The sequence below is a fragment of the Sturnus vulgaris genome, chromosome 5, assembly GCF_052056855.1.
Source record: "Sturnus vulgaris isolate bStuVul1 chromosome 5, bStuVul1.hap1, whole genome shotgun sequence".
NCBI lineage: Eukaryota > Metazoa > Chordata > Aves > Passeriformes > Sturnidae > Sturnus > Sturnus vulgaris.
In genome coordinates this window covers 7,392,986-7,414,670 of record NC_142247.1, presented here as the reverse complement: position 1 = coordinate 7,414,670, position 21,685 = coordinate 7,392,986, and the positions used below count along the sequence as shown (strand labels likewise).

The following is a 21,685-nucleotide window of genomic DNA, read 5'->3' as shown; positions in this document are numbered from 1 at the left end:
GTCTCCTGACATTTTTCAGACCTCCCTGCAGCCCATTCCTTCACCCTGGGACTCCTTCCATCCCATCTCGTGGTGCACTACTTTCCTAAATTCAGTGTTTGATCATATTCCCACTTCTTTTCAGTCCTGATCACTACCATTATTGCTCTGTTCTTTTCATATGTTTCATTTCCCCTCTTCCTTCCTCATCTCTCTGGGAAAGAATATCATGCCAGGAATCAACTTCTTACCTTTGAAGACAGTCCAGAGCAAAGATCTGGGAAGGTGTCAAGTGTCCAGTGCCTGCAGATCCTGGGTCTGTGCACTACTGTAGGCAGTGCTTAGGCTGCTGCTCTTGGAAATACCTGCCATGATCTTTCTCTGTCATCCATTCTCCAGCTACCATCATTTTCTTCACTGAAACCAAAGCCAGGGGCTTTCTTGACTTTTTATGCCTCAAATTAAGAGTCAGTCACAGGTGTTCTACAACACTTCAGGCAAAAAGCAAACAATTCTTGTGTTGTACACAGAATTTTCTGGGGTTGGTGTGCTACAGGAGGTCTGGTTTTATGCAGAATTTAGAAAATATTTCTGGCAATACCCAGAAAAGAGGTCTTTGCACCCATTACACACAGCTTGCAAAACTAAGACATCTCTGCAAAGATTTGTCCCAAAGAAGAGATGAACTGCCCTAAGTGTTTGACAGGATGAGAGGAAATGGCCTCAAGTTGTGCCAGGGGTGGGATTAGGTCAGATATTATGAAAAATTTCTTTCCTGAAGGGGTTATTAAACATTGGAACAGGATGTCCAGGGACGTGGTGGAGTCACCCTCCCTGAAGGGATTTAAAAAATATGTGGATATGGCACTTGAGGACTTGGTTTAGTAGTGAACATGATGGTGGTGCTGGGTTGATGGTTGGGCTTGATGATTTTAGAGGTATTTTCCAGCTTTAACGAGTCAGTGATTCTCTTAGCACTAAGTTTTGTTTTGTGGGAGAAACTTGTCCTGTTTGGGGTTCCCATCTCCTTTTTCTAATGGCAGGGCGCATCTGCAGCCTGAACTCTCCCTCTCCAGACACTCCTACTTTAAAGCCAAGGCTGATGTGCTGAGCCAGGCGGATTTTTCCTGAGAAATGTGAACGGAGTTTAACGACAAAGGTGTCTTGGCAAGATGCTGTGCACAATGACTAACATTCTGCTTTCACACCTCGTTGGTTTTCACAGACATTTTAATCGTGCTGTGAAACCAAGGCTTCCCTCCCCACATTTTCTTCCTGCAGTCGTTGTTTTTAGTTAATTTGTGTCTGGTTATGCTGACTGGAGCTATCAGGAGAATCAGTGGTTCAGGTGTTGATGTGGTGGTTGGGAGGCAGGGAGTCAAGTCTGTGCTTTGGCAAGGAATTCCATGTTAGCCCCAGCAGCATGGAGAGGTGTCTTTGCAGCTCTGCTGCCTGTAGTGAGGGATGGATACCACCTTCCTACATCAGACACATGCACTGGGTTATTAAATGTGTTGCATATTACAAAATACAGATGCTGTTCTTATAGGTGCTTGAGATGTACTGGAGGACTTAAAGGACAAGGGAGCTGCAGAGCAGCAAAAGCAGACAAAACCCTCAGTTCTGTTTTCACAAACAAATCAGGTCATAAATTTCAGAAGGATAATCTACCGGTTGAACAGGTACAAGGTTTATTTCATTTTGAATTCTTTCACCTAAATTGAAGTGTTACAAAACAGAAGATCTCATGATCCTGAATGGCATGAGCTAAATTCAGGCAGAGGTCGGAGGTAAAATGTGGCAAAATCTGAAGTTTGGAGGAGTTTTGCCCTTTGATTTAGTGTCTGGGTGGTCAGGTGGCTTAGTATTGTGCTGCTAAATAATTCAGATACAGGGTCATAATTCAGATCATTGTGAGGAGGTGCTGATACAAATTACTAGAGAGCATCCTTTCTTAGTCTGCTGGAGCAAATTTCAGGGGAGATATTATGGTCACCAAGTGAAATTTCTTGCTTGAGAGACACTTTTGGTCCTGCTCAGTGGTTTAAGACTTGCCAAGACTCAGCCTGATTTCTCGAGAGCACTGAGGTGAGGTCAAACACTTTTTCCTCCTCCTGTTTGCTTTATGTCGGATCTTTAAGTGATGCTGGAGGGAGTTTTATAGGTTCAGGCTCAAACAAGGCAGTTTCTCCCACCACCCAAGGTCAGACATGTAACTTAGGAGAGGAGTTTTAGCCAGGAGGTTTCCTGAGATATCCTCTGTAATCAGGAGATTCGAAGCAGGAGCTGGAGGCTTGGAGCTCCTGAGTGGTGGTGGCCTCTCAAGGCAGGGTTGTGCTGCAGGCTCATGGGGGCACAAGGATCAGCCACCCAGTTTCTTTTCATCACATATTCAGGAGGAAAGCAGGGCCCCTCAACATTGTTGGGTGTCTCTGCTGAGCATCCTGGATTTCAGAGCAGCTTCTCAGACTCCTCTAAGCGATTTATGCCATGATGGGAACAAGGCTTCCTTTTCTGAGCCGAGATCTGATTGTGGTGTGGATCACGAAGTACTTTGAGACAGCTTTGAATATGGATAGAATAAAATCCTTCCCTCTGCTCAAGAGCATTGAAATTATTATGAAGAAAGTTGCTGATTCCTCTGAACTCTCTGATAGCATTAACATGTATTCTTGTTTCTCTCTAGCCTCAGGCAGCTTTACAAAGAGATGTGTTTAGAGTGCAGACATTCACCCATACCCAGTAGAATGTGCCTGATGTAAAAGGATGTCTCTGCCTGTGTGTATGACTTGCAAGAAGCGTAATACACATTTTGTAGATTGTATGTTTGGCTTTTTTCACTTGCTGAATGTCTCAGGGTATTTGTCTCTTTGCAAGTATGGCTTAGTGTTGTACAGCAATGAGTCCAAGTTTGGAAGCAAAATGCTGAATGCACAGTAAGTGAATTTTGCAGAACTGGGTCACCATAAGGTTCTTCCTTTCTCATCTTTAAGCCCCTAAACAATTCTCTCCTGAATGGTGGTTGTGTGTCCTTTGTTTATTTGATGTGTAACCCTTAGGAGGCTGAAGAATACTTCAAACCTGTTCTTAAACTAAAAATGCTCATTAAGTGTTTTGATAACGTTGGATTGTGGCACAATAGCTGACTATGCAGTATTTGTTGTCTTTTCCAGACTAATGGACACATATCTGGGAGTGGAGATGTTTATCAAGAAAGGCTAGCTCGTCTGGAAAATGATAAGGAATCTCTTGTTCTGCAAGTGAGTTGTCACCCAAATTATTTTTTTCCGCTCTTGCATTCACGAGACTGTCTGATAGTATGTGATAAAACCTCTGAGAACTTATTTGGAGTTGTGATGTCTTGGACAGTGTTCAGAAGACTTGCTGGTATGTGAGAATTAACCCAGATTAGGGAAAGGTGTGAATTTAGATTGCAGGAAAAATCTAAAGATCTTTCTTTCTGTGTATCTGTTCTCTTTGAATTTTGTTACTGGAGCAGGTCTGCAGAGCAGCCACCTACTTATATCCACATGTAACCTTAAGATCACTATTTCGTAGGGCCATTCACATGATGTCTGCATCAGGAGGCAGTTGTCCTGTCCTTAGGAAAAGTAACAAAAGCTGCAGGACTGGCCAGCAGGCAGAAGGAGATAAGCAGTTCCTTGGTGGTCCTGCTCACCTGCTGCTGGGCTGTACCAGGTCAGCCCTGGCTGCTCTGACTGCTGGCTTCCTCTTGCTGTTGGAGCCAGGAATACCTGGCACCCCTTGGACTGCACAGGTGGCATTCCCTGGTGTGGACCCAGCCTAGGGGCTGTGACAGCACTGAGCTCTGCCTTAGGCAGCCCACCCTCCTTCCCAGCAGTACTGCAGGAAGAGCCTGTTGAAAATGAAAAAATTCATTCAGAAAAGGCAAAATGGGAATCTGTCTACAGTCTTTAAAATGTTGTCTTGGGCTTACCAGCCTCTGGCTGTGTGTTTTAACCTCCTTTGCTTTTATTGTTTTGAAAAGGGAAAAGTGCTTGTTATGGTACAGTGTGCAATCACTTGGGAAGGAGAATAAATTATAAGTAGCTAGGTTTATGTGGTGGTTAAGGTAGGAGCTAATGGGTTGAGTTAATGTACTGTCACAGCAAAGGCATAATTATTGGTAGTAAAATGTAGCAGCCAGCTCTTGTGAAAACTTCCAGTGAGAAGGGGAACTGCAGAATTGCAGTGTGTCTGCCAGAACTTAGGCTGAAATTCTAGTAAGTGTGAGGGGAGAGCCTTCCCTCCTCTCCTGTTTCCTTTGCCAAGTGTTGTGTCCACTGCAGAGCTGTGCTTTTCCTCCTCCTCTTCCTCCCTGCATGGTCCCAGTTAATCTTTGGCCCAGCCAGTGCTGTTGCTCACCTGCAGTTCTTCAGCTGACACATCTGGCACAGGTGCAAGGTGTTAAACATGCATCCCTTTTTTCCTGCTGTCCAGGTCAGTGTGCTTACAGACCAGGTGGAGGCCCAAGGAGAGAAGATCCGGGATCTGGAGTTCTGCCTGGAGGAGCACAGGGAGAAGCTGAATGCCACAGAGGAGATGCTGCAGCAGGTATTTCACAGCTCTGTCTGTCTTGTCTTCCTTCTGCCTTAAGAAACCGTGGTGAGAGCAGTGCCCTTCAAGGTGTTGCAGCCCTTGATGTCTCTTAACTAAGGGATAATTTTCTACCATACTGCCTTTAAAGTCTTTGTACTTAGTTATGTCAGTGCTGCTTTACACTGCAGGAATCCAGTTCTGCCCTCCTTTGAGTCCTTCCCCACTGAACTTCCAAGAGCCTTAGATTAAAGCCTCTGGCAGGATGGGTGGATTTCCCTCACAGCTCCTTGCTGCCCAGAGCAACTGTGATGACAGACAGGCTTTTTTCTTGTCCTAGCAGCCAGCCTGTGATAGTGCCCCTGTGATCCCAAATGCACCCTAGGTGCTGGAATCTGTCAGATGGATAATAGCTATGTCTTAGGGCTTCACAGTGCAAGGATGAGGGTGATGCTATTTCCCATGAAGGAGACGTTTAGCTGTCAAAATAAATTACTGGTTTCTTCCCCTTGGGTAAATAATTCCATTCCCTTCTTCTTTATCTTGAATCAGGAGCTTTTAAGCAGAACAACTCTTGAAACTCAGAAGCTGGATCTTATGGCAGAGATTTCCACTCTGAAATTAAAGCTTACATCTGTAGAGAAGGATAGATTGGACTATGAGGACAGATTCAGAGACACAGAGGTGAGTAAACCCCAACAGGATAAATTGTGAAAGCTGAGTGTCTCTTCACATTACCTGAACAGATTCTGGGATTTTTTTTTTTTTTTGGTCATGCAAGAAGGAGACTTATCTTTAAGGTTAGAACATGTTCCTTTTAAAGTAAAAAGCATTCTCTTTGTTAAATTCTGGTTTTACAAAGGAAGTTTTCCAACGGCAAGTTTTGATTCTGGCTGTCAGGTCTCAGGAGGGATGGATTTAGATTGGATTTAAATAAAATCATGAACATACTGCACTCTCCTGACCCCACATGAAACTGTCACCTTTTGAGTAAGGCATGTCTGAGGCAAGTGCTTCAGCCCGGTGTGAGCACAAAAAGCTCCCATGTGCAGAGACACAGCACAGTGAAAGAACTTTTGGGGTTGGTAACAGAGTGATCTGACTCAGTGTGGGGCTGTTGGGAAGCCTGACTTCAGATCCCAGCCTTAAGGGAGCCCAGAACGAGAAATTGGGGGGAACAGAGCCAGGTAGAGCTGCCATCCCTGGCAGTGCTTTCCTGAGGCATTTCCCTCTGTGCTGCAGGTCTGTGCAGCTGAACCTTGGTCATGTTGGAAGCCAGAAAGCCTCAAAGTAGGTGGGCAAACCCAGAAAACCCCAAATATCAGCTGAGCTGTCCTGACAGGATGATAGAGCCCATACTGGAAGTACCTCAGAGTCTGTCTATGAAGCAGAATGAAATTTCCAGTTCTGGATTTATACATGAGCTGAAATATCAGGTGTTGGTTATGACTGTGGATGTTCCAGGTGTCATTCGTTCCTAGCAGGAAAGAAGCCATATTGCCATGACAGGACACAAAATTGCCCTTTCCATTCCTGCCAGTGGTTTCCCAACTCTTCAGTTTCCAGTAAAGCACCATTCCTCAGTTGTACTGCAAGCACAAAAGTCACATTTCCTTTGGAATTGTTCTTTGGGCCTGTGTGAAGTAATCTGCAGACCCAAAGAAATCCACAGATTGAAAACTAATGACTTGTAGCACTTTCAGATTTGCAAGTGATTCTTTAGGTAGTGACAGCAGTGTTCATTCCTGCAGTGCAGCACATTTCCTTGGGTGCTGCCAAGCTGTGGGATGGATTCCTGTTGCCTCCTGTTGGCTTTCCTTCTGTAACAGGTGTTATGTGAAGGATCACAGCACTGCCTTCAGAGCAGCTGATTTTGCAGTGCAGGTGATCTCTGTGCCTGGCATCACTGGAGAAACTGTCAGGGGAAGGGTGGAGGGAATCACTGAAGGTCTCCTGCATCTGTGGGAGGTGTGTGTAAGAGCTGGCTGCTCTCACAGCCTTCCTGGGACTCTGCCCACACAGAGCTGGCTCTTTCATGAATTACAGCACACAGCAAATAACTCTCTGTGGGCTGACACTTACTCTAAGCAGCCCAAATGAGGGATAAACGAGCTGGCACCAGCAGTAAATGGCTGTGGAGAAGCAAGCTTTGGTCCAGGTGACCACAAGGAGCAGGTGCTTTCCTACCTGGGTTGTTGTATCTTCATTTACAAACACCCTGTGGTTTCTTGTGCCTTCCAGAACTGGTGGCAAACATGATGGGCTTTGAGTGATTTGCTTCCTCTATATCTCTGAATATTGTGGAGTTCTCCTGGACTCCCCCTTTCTTTGTTTCCCCCCTGAACTGCAGTCTCTCCATAACTTCATAGCACAGCTCACCATACCAAGTAGGTGGACATGGAGCTACAGGTTCCCAGAAAAATGATTCCAGTGTGGGGAGTACACCACAAACTGCAAATCTGTAATCTCTGTGCAGGAGGCTTATCTTCTATGAAGACCTTCCTCTTTGAAATACTTTTGAAGTACACTAAATGCCTTTGATAAAAATAACCTAAATTTTATTTAAGTAGTAGTTACTGTAATTAGGGACTATATGGATTTATATCAAGGATATTCATGCCAAAACTAATGAACCATTACTAAGATGGTTCTCCCTCCATTTGAAAACCAGAATGATGCAGTTTAGTGTGATATATATTATTATATTGTTTCTTCTTTATTTCAACACTTTAGGCTTAAACACTGGAAGGGATATTATGTCTTAATTTCCATTTGGCTCACTGAAATTATGAATATCTAATTAGTTGTAAGGGTCTCAGCCATTACTAAATCTCTGAGATATTTTGGAGGCAATACTTATTCAGAAGTGCACAGTATTTTATTCATAATAATAATTATATTGCTGTTTATCAATTATTTTAGAAGAGCTGAGTATTTAAATGAATATTTAAAATATTTGACCCTAAAATACATTATGGCTTTTATGTGGAATGATTGAAATGGAAAAATATTCATACTCAAACTAGGAAAGCAAAACTATGAATATTGCTTCTGGTTTTATTTAGGGAAAAGAAAAAAATTGATGTCTGACAACTTGTAGAGCTACTGTCTCCAACAGAATTACCATTCTGATTAAATCCTTCATATTATCCATTTGTTACCATTTGTCTGTCGTTGCAACTTCCCATTCCAGCTTGGTTGGTTACTCATATTCCCCATTCTTTGTCTAAACAGATGCCTCACTAGATCTGTGTGCTCTAGGATTTGCTGTCTAGATGTTCACAAACACCCAGCCTTTTCAAAGTTAATTGTCTACTTAATAGAGATTTGTAATTGTTCTGTTCTTTGAATTATTCCAGTATTTCCACTTTCTCAGCAGACACCAGCATTATTTTCCTTGAGGAACACAGGTGGTCTGAGTTGGGCTGAGTTTATGTAAGAAAATATCTTTCATGGGAGTTTATTTAGGAAGGAGTCCATAGCCAGACTGGGCCTTTGAAGCAGCAGCCAGAGGGTAAAACTGGCTCACTCACAGGGAATTCTTTGTGATTTATCCACCATCACCTCCATCTGGTTGCAGGATTGTTCTGTTTTCTGTTTCACACTGACTGTTTTAAAAGTCACGTAGTTCAGGTGACAAATATGTGGAGAACAGCCACAGCAGTGGGTTCCACACAGCATATTTTGACATTGGATCATGCTGCAGGAGAGAAAAGCCCCAAACAAATCAATTATCAAGGAATTTCAGGTGTACCTGAGTTAGAATGCCAAGATTAGAAGTTGTAATTACTAAAAGCATTAAAATGTTCTGTATTTTCACTTCCCTTATAGTTCTGAGAATTGAACTTGGATCTTTCTGAAGAAATACAGATGGTGCTCTCTTAGCATCAGGTTCATTAAGCACAAAATTAGTAACGAGAGGCTTGTTTGTAAGCTTAGGAAGTGTGGTGTGGGGCTGGAAGGCAGGTGTTATCAGGGACCCATGAATGCCCTCTAAATGTCAGCTGCTGGCTTGTTAATTTATAAATATAAATCTCTATTACCATTAGCTCTGAAAAATTGTGCTTAGAGCTGTTAGATCAATGTACAGAATTGCTTGACATTAGTAGGGTTTGCCTCAGATGTAGGAAGGAAAGCAAACATAAGGACCATAAAAATTCCTTATCTGAGGGTGGTGAGGCCCTGGCACAGGTTTCCCAGAGAAGCTGTGGCTGCCCCATCCCTGGCAGTGTCCAAGGCCAGGCTGGATGGGGCTCTGAGCAAGCTGGGACAGTGGAAGGTGTCCCTGCCCATGGCAGGGGGTGGAACTGGATGGGCTTTAAGGTCTCTCCCAAACCCAAACCATTCTTTGACCTAAGGGGACGGGGGGCACTCAGTGACCCCCAAACCTGGCAGGATCCATCAGGATGGCCAGGAGGTCGAGCTGCTCTCCTAAAGAGCTCAGATGTGAGTTTGTGATGGCTCTGAGGTTCTTCCAAGCCAGGCTGAATTTGCAAAGCCCAGATGTCCCAGTGCCATCGATGCTTAAACACAGGTGCCTTTGCTTGTAGAAACCTGTGATGGCTCCTCTGTTCAGCCCTCAGTGAGAGGGCTCTTTTAAGTGGTGGAAACACAGATTTTTACAGTGTAATCACTTCATATTTTGAAAAAGAAGGTGATGGCTGCTGAGGTGGGAGAGACTGCAGAGGGGAGGATGTGGCTGCTACACGTTGAAGGATGTCTGCCACTGTTTTCTGTGCCCATCCTTAGTTTTGGGCTCCAGGCAGCTGAACAGAGAAGCAGGAGGCCTGTCCTGGCCCTCAGCACAGGGAACACAACTTCAGTTTATGTCTCCCTTTGTCCTCTGCCCTCTTACATTCAGTGCAGTAACACAGAAACTGAGAAACTTGGTTCCTGGATATTTAGGAAGTTGCTTGACTTAGTGATGGATTTGGGTGGTGTGGTTTTGTGTACTGAGTTCCTTTTATGCTGCTTTTCTTGTTGTTACAGTCTTAGTTATTCTTCTGTTTTGTTTACTGAAGGTCTTTGTTGTCTGGTTGTCTTTTTCCCTCCACTCAGGATTTGATCCAGGAAATAAATGAATTGCGGTTGAGGGTGGGAGAAATGGACAATGAGAGACTCCAGTATGAGAAAAAACTGAAAACAACCAAAGTAAGTGAGGCTGAGGGGAAAAGGCAGAGATGGGTGTAAATCAGGCTTTAGGAATTCACTCTTTTCCCTAATCCTTGCCTGCACCCTGCAAAATCCTGAGCAGCACTCTCAGGTCTTGGGGTTTCGTGGTTCTCACTTAGCAGCAGTGGCTATTCCCAGATTTCATGCTGTGATTTTCAGCTTGAGCATTGTTTTTTATGAAGCAACTTACCATGCTGTTAACAGTAAATTTATTAACTGTTTAGACCTTTGGTTCACATGTGTCAAGAAATACCAGTTGCAGTATGTAAGGTGTATGCCACAGGTTAAAAACAGCATTTATATTCTCCTAAATGTGCTAAAAATAAACCACTTCTGAAGAGAAAGCATTCACCTAAGTGAATTCTAGCAGCCTGTTTCTCTAACTGTCTAACTTCTCTTTTCCATTTAGCCTTGTCTCTTTTCTACCTTTAGTTTTCTCTCACTCCTCTGTCTCTGTTACCAGTCTTTAATGGCCAAACTTTCTAGCATGAAAATCAAAGTGGGTCAGATGCAGTATGAAAAGCAGCGGATGGAGCAAAAAAGCCAGATGCTAAAGGTGTGGTAGTTTCTGGGTAATGCTGGGCCTGTTTTGAATCCTTCATGTTCCACCCTTTACTGGTCTGTCCTGCATTGTGCTGTCATGCTCTGTTCTTCATTAATTGCTGTGTGTCAATATGCAGTGTGCCCTTCCTCCTTAGATGTGGAAAGCTCTTGATGTAGATATTCCTTGTAAACAGCTTTTATATTGCAGGGAGGATTTTCCTGTTTTGAACCTTGCATAGGTTGCACATAATGGCATTAGACTGGGTTAAAATCACTCCCCTTCCAAGGGAAGATTGCCTCCTCTGTAACTTACATCCATTATTCAAACAGAACTTTTTATCACCCTTTTAGAGAAAATGTATTCATGAAAACTAGCTGGGAAAGAGTGATTCTTTTATACCATCCCCTCTCCCACATGTAAATTTGCATATCATGTTTCTAATTCAGGGGAAGAAATACACATTGACAACCACATGCAGCTCTAGTTGCCTGTAGGTATAACAGCAGCTTCTCAAGTGACCAAGAAATGGTTTTGTTTTGGAGTAGCATGGATCCTACACTGGCAGAAATCCCATCATAATCAGTGCCAACTTGGAGCACTGGAGAATTGCAGTTATTTCCCAGCCACTGTTGTGGAAAAAGCCTTGATTTCTTGACAATTTTAAGATGAATCTATTTTTTTTTTTTAAATGATACTTTAGAGCAAACAGGAACCAATTTCAGGAGATTCCATAGCTGGGCCATAGTTTGGGTTGCACACATCACGATGTATTTGCAACAGATCGTCTGAGGGTAGCTCAGGAAAACACCTAAGCCACAGTATTCTAGTTTGGTTTATTCCAATAAGGATTCAAAATGTCATTTAGAAGCTGTAAATGCCAAAATGATGAGTCTTGCCTTATTTTGCTTTGTTTACAAACTGAACAAATTAAATTTTCAGTGTTGGGTACAGTTGCAGTGAGGGTCCTGTCTTGATGATGCTGTTGCACAAGATATCCTCGGACATCAAAGAAACATGTTACTAAACTGGGTAGGATTTGACTCAAATTTTAAAAAGTTAATTGCATGGATCTGTGCCAGTCACTTGCTAGTGCAGATGGTTAGATCTAAGTTAAAACTTAACAGCATTTTTCTAATACACCCCAACTCCCCCAAACACCATCTGTCTTATTCCCAAGAATCTCAGCTCCAAGCTTTCTTTCCTTAACGCTTGATCAGCAAACTCAAACTGTGGCAGAGGTACCACGTTTTTGTCTGAACTGCTTTCCAGTGTGTGTCCATGTGCTTGCTGGTGTTGTGATTGATTTTTCTTCCATAGAAGCAGTGGTAATTTCTGAAACTGTCCTCAGCCTGGGATAAGCACAGTTTCAGAATTGTTGAGCTTCAAACATGCAAAATGCCCTATAAATACGAAGAAAATGTATGGAAATGCTAGCATTCAGCCTTTTCACCTGCATTTTTTGCTATCTCTGCAAGGTTAAACAAATAAGAAAACAGCTTTCTTTTGGTCCATTTAGCTCTTGTCTTTAAATTTTGATATGAAGTTTCTTATCAATTATACATGACACCAACAGTTTCAGACCACAGACCCCCTGATTTTGCTCTGTTGTGTGCTCAGAGGTCTGCTGGGATGTTCAGAGTCACTTTGGTGGGTGCATCTTCAGGCAGTGTTAAATGTCAGGGACCCCCAGTCATTTCCACCAGCTGAGGACGTGTCCACTGTGCATCCTAGGAGGGAATTGTGGAAACATCTCAGTTGCCTGTGGAAGCTGTCACTGAGTGGCTCTGTGTCTTTCCAGGATGAACTGTCAGCTCTGAAAGACAAACTAGAGCAGAAGGAAGCCGAGGTGAAAAGGTTGCACGAAAAACTGGTTTGCAAGCTGAAAGGAGAAGGGATTGAAATCCTGGACAGAGGTAAGAAACAGGGACACAGCTCTGTCACTGTGTCCTCCTTAGTCACCTCATCTGAGATCATGTTTCCTTGTACAGGAAATAACTGATAAAAGCCTCAGTTTTCCTGAACTTTGACTTGATGTTTACCTCTTGAAAGATATTTAGAGGGTGTTGACGATGCAAGTGCTAAACTTACTGTCACAGCAAGGTCTTGGTCAAATTTAAACAAGGCAAAAAAATCCCTAATTAGCTCCTTATGTGGCTCATGGGGCCTCAAAAGATACAGTTTATACTGGCTGAGGAATTTTTAAACTAATTTTAACAAATGCTCCAAAAACATTGTGTTGAAAAGGAAATTTCCTAGCTGTGAGTAGGTGAAATCAAGGCTTGATTCTGGATTTGTGTCTCGTTAAGTCTAAACCTTAATTAAGCTTGAATTAGCACAGAAATTTTACCTGTGGTGTAATTATTTTATTGGCTTGTAAAGAAGAAACTATTAGTATTGATTCTTATTTATTTGAGGGAATCTTAGATTGAGGACTTATTTAAAACCAGAAAATTTTTGTTAAAACATGACAGAAATTTTCCACAGACTTTTTTGTCCTGATGCAATTTCAATTCTAAATATATCTTACTGATAGTTATTGCTGATTTTAAGATTGTGCTTTTAAATATGTTTTCTAGAAAATTAAATGCACAAGAGATAAGTCTCCTCCCCTGACCTGAGGAGGAATATGCTATGTTTAGATTGTCACATTTTATTTCATGAAATGGTGTTTTCAAAATCACTGCCTAATATCACTAAAAGTGACCACAATGAACTGTGATTCCATTTTTTTAAAGAACATTTAAATATGAACAGGGTCTGACTTCATTGCATTCATGACTACTTATATAGAGCTTTATTCCCTGAGGAGCTGCTTGAACTCTCATTACCCTCTGATCCTCAGCTTTATGGTTTTCAGTGTAGCTCAGCAGAAGATCTTTTGCTGTGATGAAACATGTTTTATCTGCCTTGGACTGATATTAAAAAATGCTGTTTGCAGATAACAAGTTATCTGCCTCATTAGCTGAATGAAGTGAGGAAGAGTTGATTCATTAAGTATCAATAATGTCTTCAAAGTTATTTCATGTCATAACCTTCATGCTAATTCCCAATCCAATGGATTTTCCCCACACAGATGAAAATTGTAAAAAGAAGCTCAAAGATAAAAGTAAGGTTCCTGGTGTCTTTCCATGAGCATTTGCATTCCAGAAGTGATTTCCAGAATAACTTTCTGCATGTGTTTGCAAAACTCCTTTAACAAACATTGTTAGGTTGCATCATCTATAACCCTTAGTTACAATAAAACTGGAGAGCAAGGGTGAGTACATCACACTTGAAACACAAAGTTTTCTGAAGAAAATCTGATAGATGAAGGAAGATTGGGTCTTGGGAAGGCTCACAGAGCAGTTGTCTCTCAGTGAAGTGCAGATGCAATCCAGTAGACCAGTTTTTCAGCCAGCATAACTGAGGGAAAATCACTGGGACTGGATCAGGTGCTGGTTTAGCCCAATGTCTAAATGTCTTTCATCTAGAAAGCCAGCCAGGCAGCTTCCTTTTTTCTTGTATTTCATTAAGGAGGAGAATGTTCTTCCTGTTCTCTTTGCTTTCCATGAATTTTTGGGAAGTTGAAACAGGATTTTTTTACCTGTGAGTTTGGCCACCTGCCTACATTTGTAGTGAAATTTGACTTTTACCTCATTCATGCAAGGTAGATCTTTATGAAAAAAATAGAGATTATTTCCATTCTTTTTGAATTCCTAGCCCACAACACCTCCAGAACATACATGTTCCCATGTATTTATACTTCTTGGTAAATAAGGATTATAGATGAAGCACTGTTGTCTGTGTTAGGAACTTTTCCCAGGCCTGAACTGCAATATTCCAGCATGACTGCTCATCACAGCAAATACCTGTATCATTGCACTGTGCCCTCCTCATTGCTCCATCCATACTGGATTAGGGCTGAGCATCACTGCACCATGCTTCCTTCATCACATCCATTAATCCCCTGGCTTTGTGACATGCTGTTTGGGGTGGTCATTTGAACTGTTGTACTGAGGATGTGTTTTATTGCATTCCAAATGTAGTAGGTTTTTGTTTGTTTGTTTGTTTTGTTTTGTTTTAACTTCCTGTTTTGCAGATATTTGGTTATTTTAAAGTTGGAGATAGTGAAAGTCAAGCAGTAGTTTTACTCTTGAGTTTTCCATTCTTTTAAGGCTTGGAGAGGGGTGGAGGGAGGAAGGAAATTTCCTGGATTTCATCATTTCCTTAATAAAAATGTCAGAGAAGAGGTTTTGAAGACAAATTGCTTCCTTCTTTGTGTTTCCATCTAAAAAAGAATTTAAGTCGTGTATGTTCTGTCTTTAAATTTGTCATTCTACTTTCAGATATTACTGAGTTGCTTCTAGATTTTGTGTTTTTCTTACTTCTTTACGTTGTCTTATTTAAATTAACTTGCAGAACTGTGTTGTGTTTTTAGATATAGAGGTACAGAAAATGAAGAAGGCGGTAGAATCTCTAATGGCAGCAAATGAAGAGAAGGTAGCAAAGTCATTATTTTTTCAGTAATCATTCATCAGATTGATTTAAATCTCTAAGAAAAACTTCACATGTGAGCTTTTCACAATTCTAAAACTAAACTAAAAAACAGATTTGTAAGCATCAGTGATTTTCTGCAGTCAGATTTGTGAGAATCAATGATTTTCTGCAGTCAGATTGATCAGATTTGTGAGAATTTATGATTTTCTGCAGTCAGAAGCACTGCAGTGCCTTTAAGGGGCTGTGAGCATTTATGAGCTGTGTGGATGTTCACAGGATCTGTACAGAGTCCTTACACTGTTGTTTTGTTGAATTCAGTGTGGTTAATTTGCACTGTTTTCTGCAAATAGAAAGATCTCCATATAAGTGCCAGATCACAGGCTGTGTTTCCAAAAGGGCTTTTCTGTGAAGTATGACTTATTTTCATACATGGTTTTATGCTTTCATATGCATGTGCATTTTGTAGGATGTTTTCTTTTGATCACCAAAGCCCTAAATCCTTTGTACATGGCAAATTTATTATGCTCTACCTTTGACTTAACAAGGGAACTGAAATCCACTTTCAAGGCTGGGACAGTTCTGGTGATTAATCAGATGATAGTTTTTGCTAAATGCATCTTTTGATATTTCAAAGCCTCTCAGCATTCTGAGTCCTGTCCCATCCACACTTCCCATTTCTTTTAGTCTCACAGCCAGTTAAACTAAAGAATCTAGTATTTGTACTTCTTATTTCTGAGGGAGGAAGCACAGTCACAGCTTCCTTTTATTTTAGGATCGGAAGATAGAAGAGCTTCGGCAATCTCTGAATAGGTACAAGAAAGTCCAAGACATGGTGATACTGGCTCAAGGTAAAAAAGGTATTGTACAACCAGAAAAAAAATAAAACTCTGCTGTCATTTAAACTCCAGATGTGTTGTGGTGGTCAGCTTAACTGTGTGACTGAAGCAGAAGCTGTATCTATACCACAATATGTAATGGCCCATTCCATATATTCTAAGACCAGTGGAGGTTTCCAGACCCCTTCAGAGGGGCAAGATTGTCAATAGCCCAACAAGAGCAAGGAAGCAAAATATGTATTTGTGGTGTTGGAGAAGGAGCAATTCTTGCAGTGCTGTGCCTTCAAGCACAGGAGGGTGTTAGAACAGACCTTGATTCTCTGGGGTCTGTTCTCCATAGTCACTTCATGATTCAAGAGATTTCAGGCAGTGAAAAATGGGCAAGAGAGGTGTGAACACCTCTCTGTGGTGGTTTGTGTTTGCCTCTGGTCTTTGGCAGCGAGCACTGATTTTCTGCTCACCTTTTAGAAGGTATTGGTTGTCTTTCATCTTTCACAACCAGTTCAAGCCTTTTGGTAGCACTGAGGCAGTTTAGGAGCATCCAGGGTGAAAGGAGTAGAGGATGCCAACACTGTTGTAGGCTTCAGCACTACCTAAATGAGACACTCCATTTCTGGCAGACCTGATGTGGTCACTTGTAGGCTGGTGATAGACTCCTGAGCAGTGGGCTGCATTTTTCATCAGGGTACCTTGAAAAGACACCTTAATTTTCAGGCAGACTCGACCTTCTGGTCTTTTCCTTAGTAAATAAGGGAAACAAAGTGTTTAGAATGAAATTCCAGAGCAGACAGGAAAGAAGTACTCCAGTTTATTCAGCTTGTTGAAACTGATGCCACTAAATGCCCTGAGGGTCTTTGCTGGGCTTTTTGACCTCCCTCTGTTCCAGCCTTGCTGTGTTGTGATGGTTGGATTGGGAAGTGACATTTGGCCATGACTCCCTTTCTCCTATTGTATTCTGACCTAAAAAGCCAAAATCAAATCCTTCCATTTCTGGCCCATAACTGAGCATGCTGGCTGCACTTGTGTGGGAGCAAAGGTTGTAAAACCAACAAGTTTCCATGTTCTCTTCCTTCAGGCAAGGAAAGTGAAAATGAAGACTTGAATTCAGGGTCTGTTTCCACTGCTTTATTGGACACACCAAGTCTGGCTGACCCAGAGAAAAGCCCATCCCCAACCCCAGTAACAGCATCTCCAATCCATGATGAGTTCAACGTGAATATTCACGAAGAGGTAGGGTTTGGTTTGGTGTTTTTGCTTTATTTAATGCCATCGTTTCTTGAAAGCACTGCTTGTGCTGGAATCATTTTGCAGATGACAAAAACCATGTTTCCAAAAATATTTTTTTCTGGGTTTCACAGTTTTTTTTTTTTTTGATGTCTCATATCCTTTTGGAGAAAGTAGTTTTCTTGTGAAAGCTGCTGAGGAATTTCAATTTAATTTACTTTTCTTCATCCTCATATGGGATCAAGAGACAGCAAATATCTGTATTTATCATGAGAACAGGTCTAAATTACTTTTTCTGTTAGACATAGAAATTATTTTTCTTATCAAATGTAGCTGTTTTAGGAGCTGCATTTACTTTGGCGTGAACCTGAAGTAAATTATGTTGAGACTTATTAAATATATCTTGTTGTATTTAAAAGGATGCAGTCATAATTGCATCCACTCAGTTAAATGATATGTAGGTTGTAGTTCAATCTCTGATTTTTACAATCAGATTTTCCAGTAAAAAACTATAGATCTCTAAGCTGCGAGTCAGAGCAGGGTCTTGACTTATTTAAACAGCAAGAACATGCTATGAAGAAAATGAAATTAAATTTAATGTTTAGCAGCTTTCTTGTATTCTCTGAGAGTCTGAGGACAGGATTAAACCTGAAAAGTGGACTACCCTTCATGATGTCTGTGGTAGAGACAGATTTAGCAGGCAGCCTTGGGAGACTTGTGAGATTTTTGTCTATGCTCTAGCTTAGCTGTGCAATGATTCATGTTTTATCTGCAGTGCCATCTTTCAAGGAGTAAATCATTCTATTACAATGAGGAAAAGATCACTTTTGAAACCTTATTTCAGTTCATTCTCTTCAGGGTTTATCTGTTATTCTTTTTTCATTTATGATTGCTTAATTTCAGCTCAGAAGATTGTAACATATAGTCTTCCTTCTTTTCAGAATTCCTTACAGATCCACACCAGCATTTTACAGATTTCAGTCCCTTCCTTTTCATCAGCATCCAAGAGCTCAGAAACTGTTGCAGAGAGACTGAAAACACACCCTAGGCCAGATCCTGCAAGTGAAATGAGGTATTATGGTTTCCATGTATTTTTCAATTGTAAATCCAATACTCTGTGACATTTATGGAGAGTAATAATCTGTCAGTCACTGAATTATCAAGTCATTAACCAGGTAAAGAAGGCTAGGATTCCCTTGGCTAGCTGCAGCAAAACAAGCTAATGTTCCTGAAGTGCACTGATTAAATCCTGAGTAAGCAAGGGTTGGTTTGGTTGCTGTTGTAGCAGCACTCATGGTCTGTAGCAGCTGCCTCACAAGGAGTGAACAGAAGGAGAGAGAAGCTGATCCAGTGGAATGAAGGCCACAGAATCATTATTTGTGCCTAGGTTTGCATCATGGAAGCCTGGCTGGCGTGGGGTTAGCTCTGGTGATTTGTGCTCAGACATTTTTCACAGCTGCTAAAGATGATTGTAAGGCACTGCCAGAACAAAAGGGCTTCCAGCTCTGACCTGAGGAGGGGAGGAAACTCAAGGGATGTGTGGCTGCAGCCTGGGGCTGAGGCTGAGCTGTGGCACCCAAGGGTCCTCGTGCTTGGAGCCAGTGACAGAACCAGTGACAATGCTGGGTGAGGAGTGGCTGTCACGTTTCACCAGCATTTCTCATCCTGCACCCTCCTTGTCCTGGGAGGAAACCCAATCCCTGCAGACCTGCACTGGCACTGCAGGGAGTACAGAAAAGCACCCCAGACACACAGCTCAACAAAGGCCGTGCTTGGGTTTCTTTCTTCTGGGTCCAGATCCCTGGCTTTATTCCAAGGAGTGTCAAACACTCAAAATCCAGAGGTAAGGAAATGTTGTTGACTTGAAACAATCATCAATCTCAATGTCAAACATCAGTGCAAGCTCAATTTGATGTGTGACTTTTCCAGTTCCAGCAGAGGAAAGGATCCTATCCAGCAGCCCAGCTTTGCTCAGTTTGTGCTGGGATTTCACCTGTCTCCCCTCTGGGTAAAAACCAAAGCAAGCACTAAACTGCAGCCAAGTGCCCCGTGCTGTGGGTGGTGACTGGGAGATGGTGACCCCCACTCCTTGTGCTGCTGCAGACCCTGCTGGAACCTCTGCATTTATTGAAGCTGAATAGTTCAGTATTGTCATCATCTTACAGTGAGAGTTGTCTTTCCTGGGACTCTTGAGCTCACCTTTGTCCTTTATCTTTTACAAGACTTGCCACCATAGCAGGGAAATTTGCCATATGTTAATACCATGAGCTGAAGTGAAAACAGAATTGTAGCAGGCTGAGATAACAGAATTTCTGTCTCAGATTTTTTAATATCTATTTTGTTTTTACAGTGAAGGAAGATCAGCAGGTTCCTCCCCTGAAACTCATCTGTGTGATAGCCCAGTGTAAGTGCCATAACCAAAACTGCTCAGGGGACATATTTAAATGTGATGGTCAACTTGAACCCCCACAAAGCATCCCCCATATTTTACATACATATGTCAATAGGTCAGTTCATTCTAGCCAAGATGGTATTTGGTGATGGTAGGTTTCTGCTCATGTCCCATACTTTCATGATCATTTTTTTCCCCATGCTTTTTTTGGGCACATGATACTTCCTGTTACATTGTGAAGCATCTCTAATTTGGTGGTAGACTGTCAATATACTTTGAAATTTATAATTTTCCATAGTGCATGCACACATGAATTGCTTTTTTCTTTTGCTAGTGGGGGGAAGGTGATCAGCTGACTACAATGAGAAAATAATTTTAGTTTCTGCCACTTATTCATATTCCCAGTAGTTATTCCAGTAAGTATTCCAGTGGAAGTTCTTACAATATCTCATTAAATTGCATGGGCTTTGATTACTGCATTTACTGTGCTGATTACTGCATCTTAATTCAAAATATCATTTGGTTTAATATATCTTGTCATGTGTTATAATGCTGTATTTAAAGCTGATTCCTTTGAGTGTCTTTATCTTAGCAAGTTTAATTCTAATAACTGAGCTTGGTTTTTATGCTGTTGTTTCAGAACTTCCACCCTGCAGAAGTCCAGCAGTCTGAGCAGTCTGAGGAAAGAAGCATCTGAAGTGGTAGGTTTGGTCTTTTACTGCCTCCTATCTCTTTGCACACAGGTGTGACATCTCTGCTGTGACCCTGTGGGTGTTGTGTTGCTTTCTGAGAAATTCCGAGTCAAAGCAGGGCTCCTTGTGGCATGTGTTGGCAGTGGTCACACACATGTGACATCTTCCACGTTCTGTTAAAGAAGAAAATCTGTCCTTGAAAACACAGGTGCTTTTTTTTTCCTCTTAGTAAGAGGCTTTTACCTGAGACTCTCTTGCTGTGTTTTTTCTCAGATAATGAGGTGGTATTTTTTTACTGGATATGCTTTTCTAATTTAAGACAAGAAAAAAATAACTACCACCACCACTTCCTACCTGTGTTTAAGGTGAATAATTTTGGAAGGCCATGTAATTAATGCACTATAAAACATGGTCTGGGCTGACTGTATGTTTTAGGTAGTCAGAAAGAAAACACTGAGCTGTTGCATGTCTGAGGATAGCTTCAGTTTAGGTTTCTGTGGAAGTGGCCTCTAGCAGTGCCATCAAATCAGTGCAATTCATGTGCTCTTCTGTGACAGCCTGAACTCCTAGAAGCTCCTGAATTCCCTGGTACCTCTTGTGCCTGGCAGTGTAGGGGGGAGACTGACAGGACTGAAAATGTCACCAGTTCGTGGGCTGGAGGTCTTTGGTTTTTTGTTTGTTTGGACAGACAAGAAGTAGAGGCTGTGGATATTTTATCTACTTGGCTTCTACCCTGTCTGGTTCCTGCTCTGGGTTCCCTCAGGCAGCTCTGCCCGTGAGTGCCTTAACATTCTGTGTGTCACTAATCATGTGCACAGCTAATCCTTCACAAAGTGAACCAAAGCAACTCCATTTCCATGTCAGCTCACTGACCTCAAAGCAAGCAAGGCTTAATCTCTGTGAAATACAGCTCTGAAGAGATTTATTTTGGGGAAAAGGAACAACCAGGGAAGGGTATTTCAATCAGAACTTAACTCAGGGTAATCATAATGAACTGAATACTGGCTATAAACCGTGACTTTTTAAATGTGTTAATCTTTCCCAAACAGGACAGAGACTGTGCACAGAAGGCAGCAGAGGTAATGTGTGTGTGTGTGGTGTGTATCCTTGCAGAAACACGGGCAGGGAGGAGGTGTTGGGAGGCTGGGAGGTGTGGAATTGCCACACACTGCTCCAGAGGGGGAATGGAAGTCCTGCAGACAGGACAGTGAGGAGTCTCTGGGTGTCACCCTCAGTGGCACTGCTCAGTGCTCAGCACTTGCCTCCTCACACATGGATTATCTTCCAGTCTGATTGAGCACGAGGTTACCAGCTAAGCTAATGATTTTCCTCCACTAGATAATTAGCAAAGCTAACCATTAAGCATTTTACTGACTCTGTAATTATCTTTGATTAGTATATCTTTAAAAACCTTTGGGTTTCTCAGTTGTCTTCTGTGAGTAGCAAGAGTGTTTCTGAAAAGTCACCCTGTGGTACCTTGAGGCCACATTTTGCAGTTCTTACCTCTAGGAGCACCTGAGCAGAGGTGACAGACAGATACCACTCACAGGATGAATGCTGTATTGATTCAGCAAAAGCTAAAGGATTGTATTTGAGCTGTGAATGGTTTTGCTTCCTTCTTTCAAAGAGACAGTGAAACAGCTGGCAAGGCTAAAGTACTGCTTTAAATTGGCTAACTGGAATGTCTCATATCTCTCTTGGCATTATACTCCTTGCTTGATATGCAATTTCCTCTTTGCTTTGGCAGTGGACACAGTCAATTAATCCATTAATTAAGAAACTGCGGACCAGTGTCAGACAGAAAAAGCTCTCT

At 41.9% G+C, this 21,685-nt stretch overlaps 1 protein-coding gene across 29 annotated transcripts in view; it reads left to right on the top strand.

The window, feature by feature from the left end:
- PPFIBP1 (PPFIB scaffold protein 1) overlaps positions 1-21,685 on the top strand; it is a 102,557-nt gene that overhangs the window by 65,207 nt on the left and 15,665 nt on the right. For 16 of the 29 annotated variants that reach the window (XM_088164725.1, XM_088164737.1, XM_088164729.1 and 13 more), the window contains 14 exons: positions 3,153-3,239; positions 4,441-4,554; positions 5,089-5,220; positions 9,595-9,687; positions 10,172-10,264; positions 12,051-12,165; positions 13,326-13,358; positions 14,670-14,731; positions 15,501-15,585; positions 16,640-16,794; positions 17,730-17,860; positions 19,139-19,192; positions 19,821-19,881; positions 20,922-20,951. In XM_088164725.1, the coding sequence (XP_088020851.1) occupies positions 3,153-3,239; positions 4,441-4,554; positions 5,089-5,220; positions 9,595-9,687; positions 10,172-10,264; positions 12,051-12,165; positions 13,326-13,358; positions 14,670-14,731; positions 15,501-15,585; positions 16,640-16,794; positions 17,730-17,860; positions 19,139-19,192; positions 19,821-19,881; positions 20,922-20,951 (1,245 nt within the window). The remainder of the gene's footprint in view (positions 1-3,152; positions 3,240-4,440; positions 4,555-5,088; positions 5,221-9,594; positions 9,688-10,171; positions 10,265-12,050; positions 12,166-13,325; positions 13,359-14,669; positions 14,732-15,500; positions 15,586-16,639; positions 16,795-17,729; positions 17,861-19,138; positions 19,193-19,820; positions 19,882-20,921; positions 20,952-21,685) is intronic. The other 13 variants (XM_088164733.1, XM_088164742.1, XM_088164744.1 and 10 more) reach the window with 6 other exon arrangements.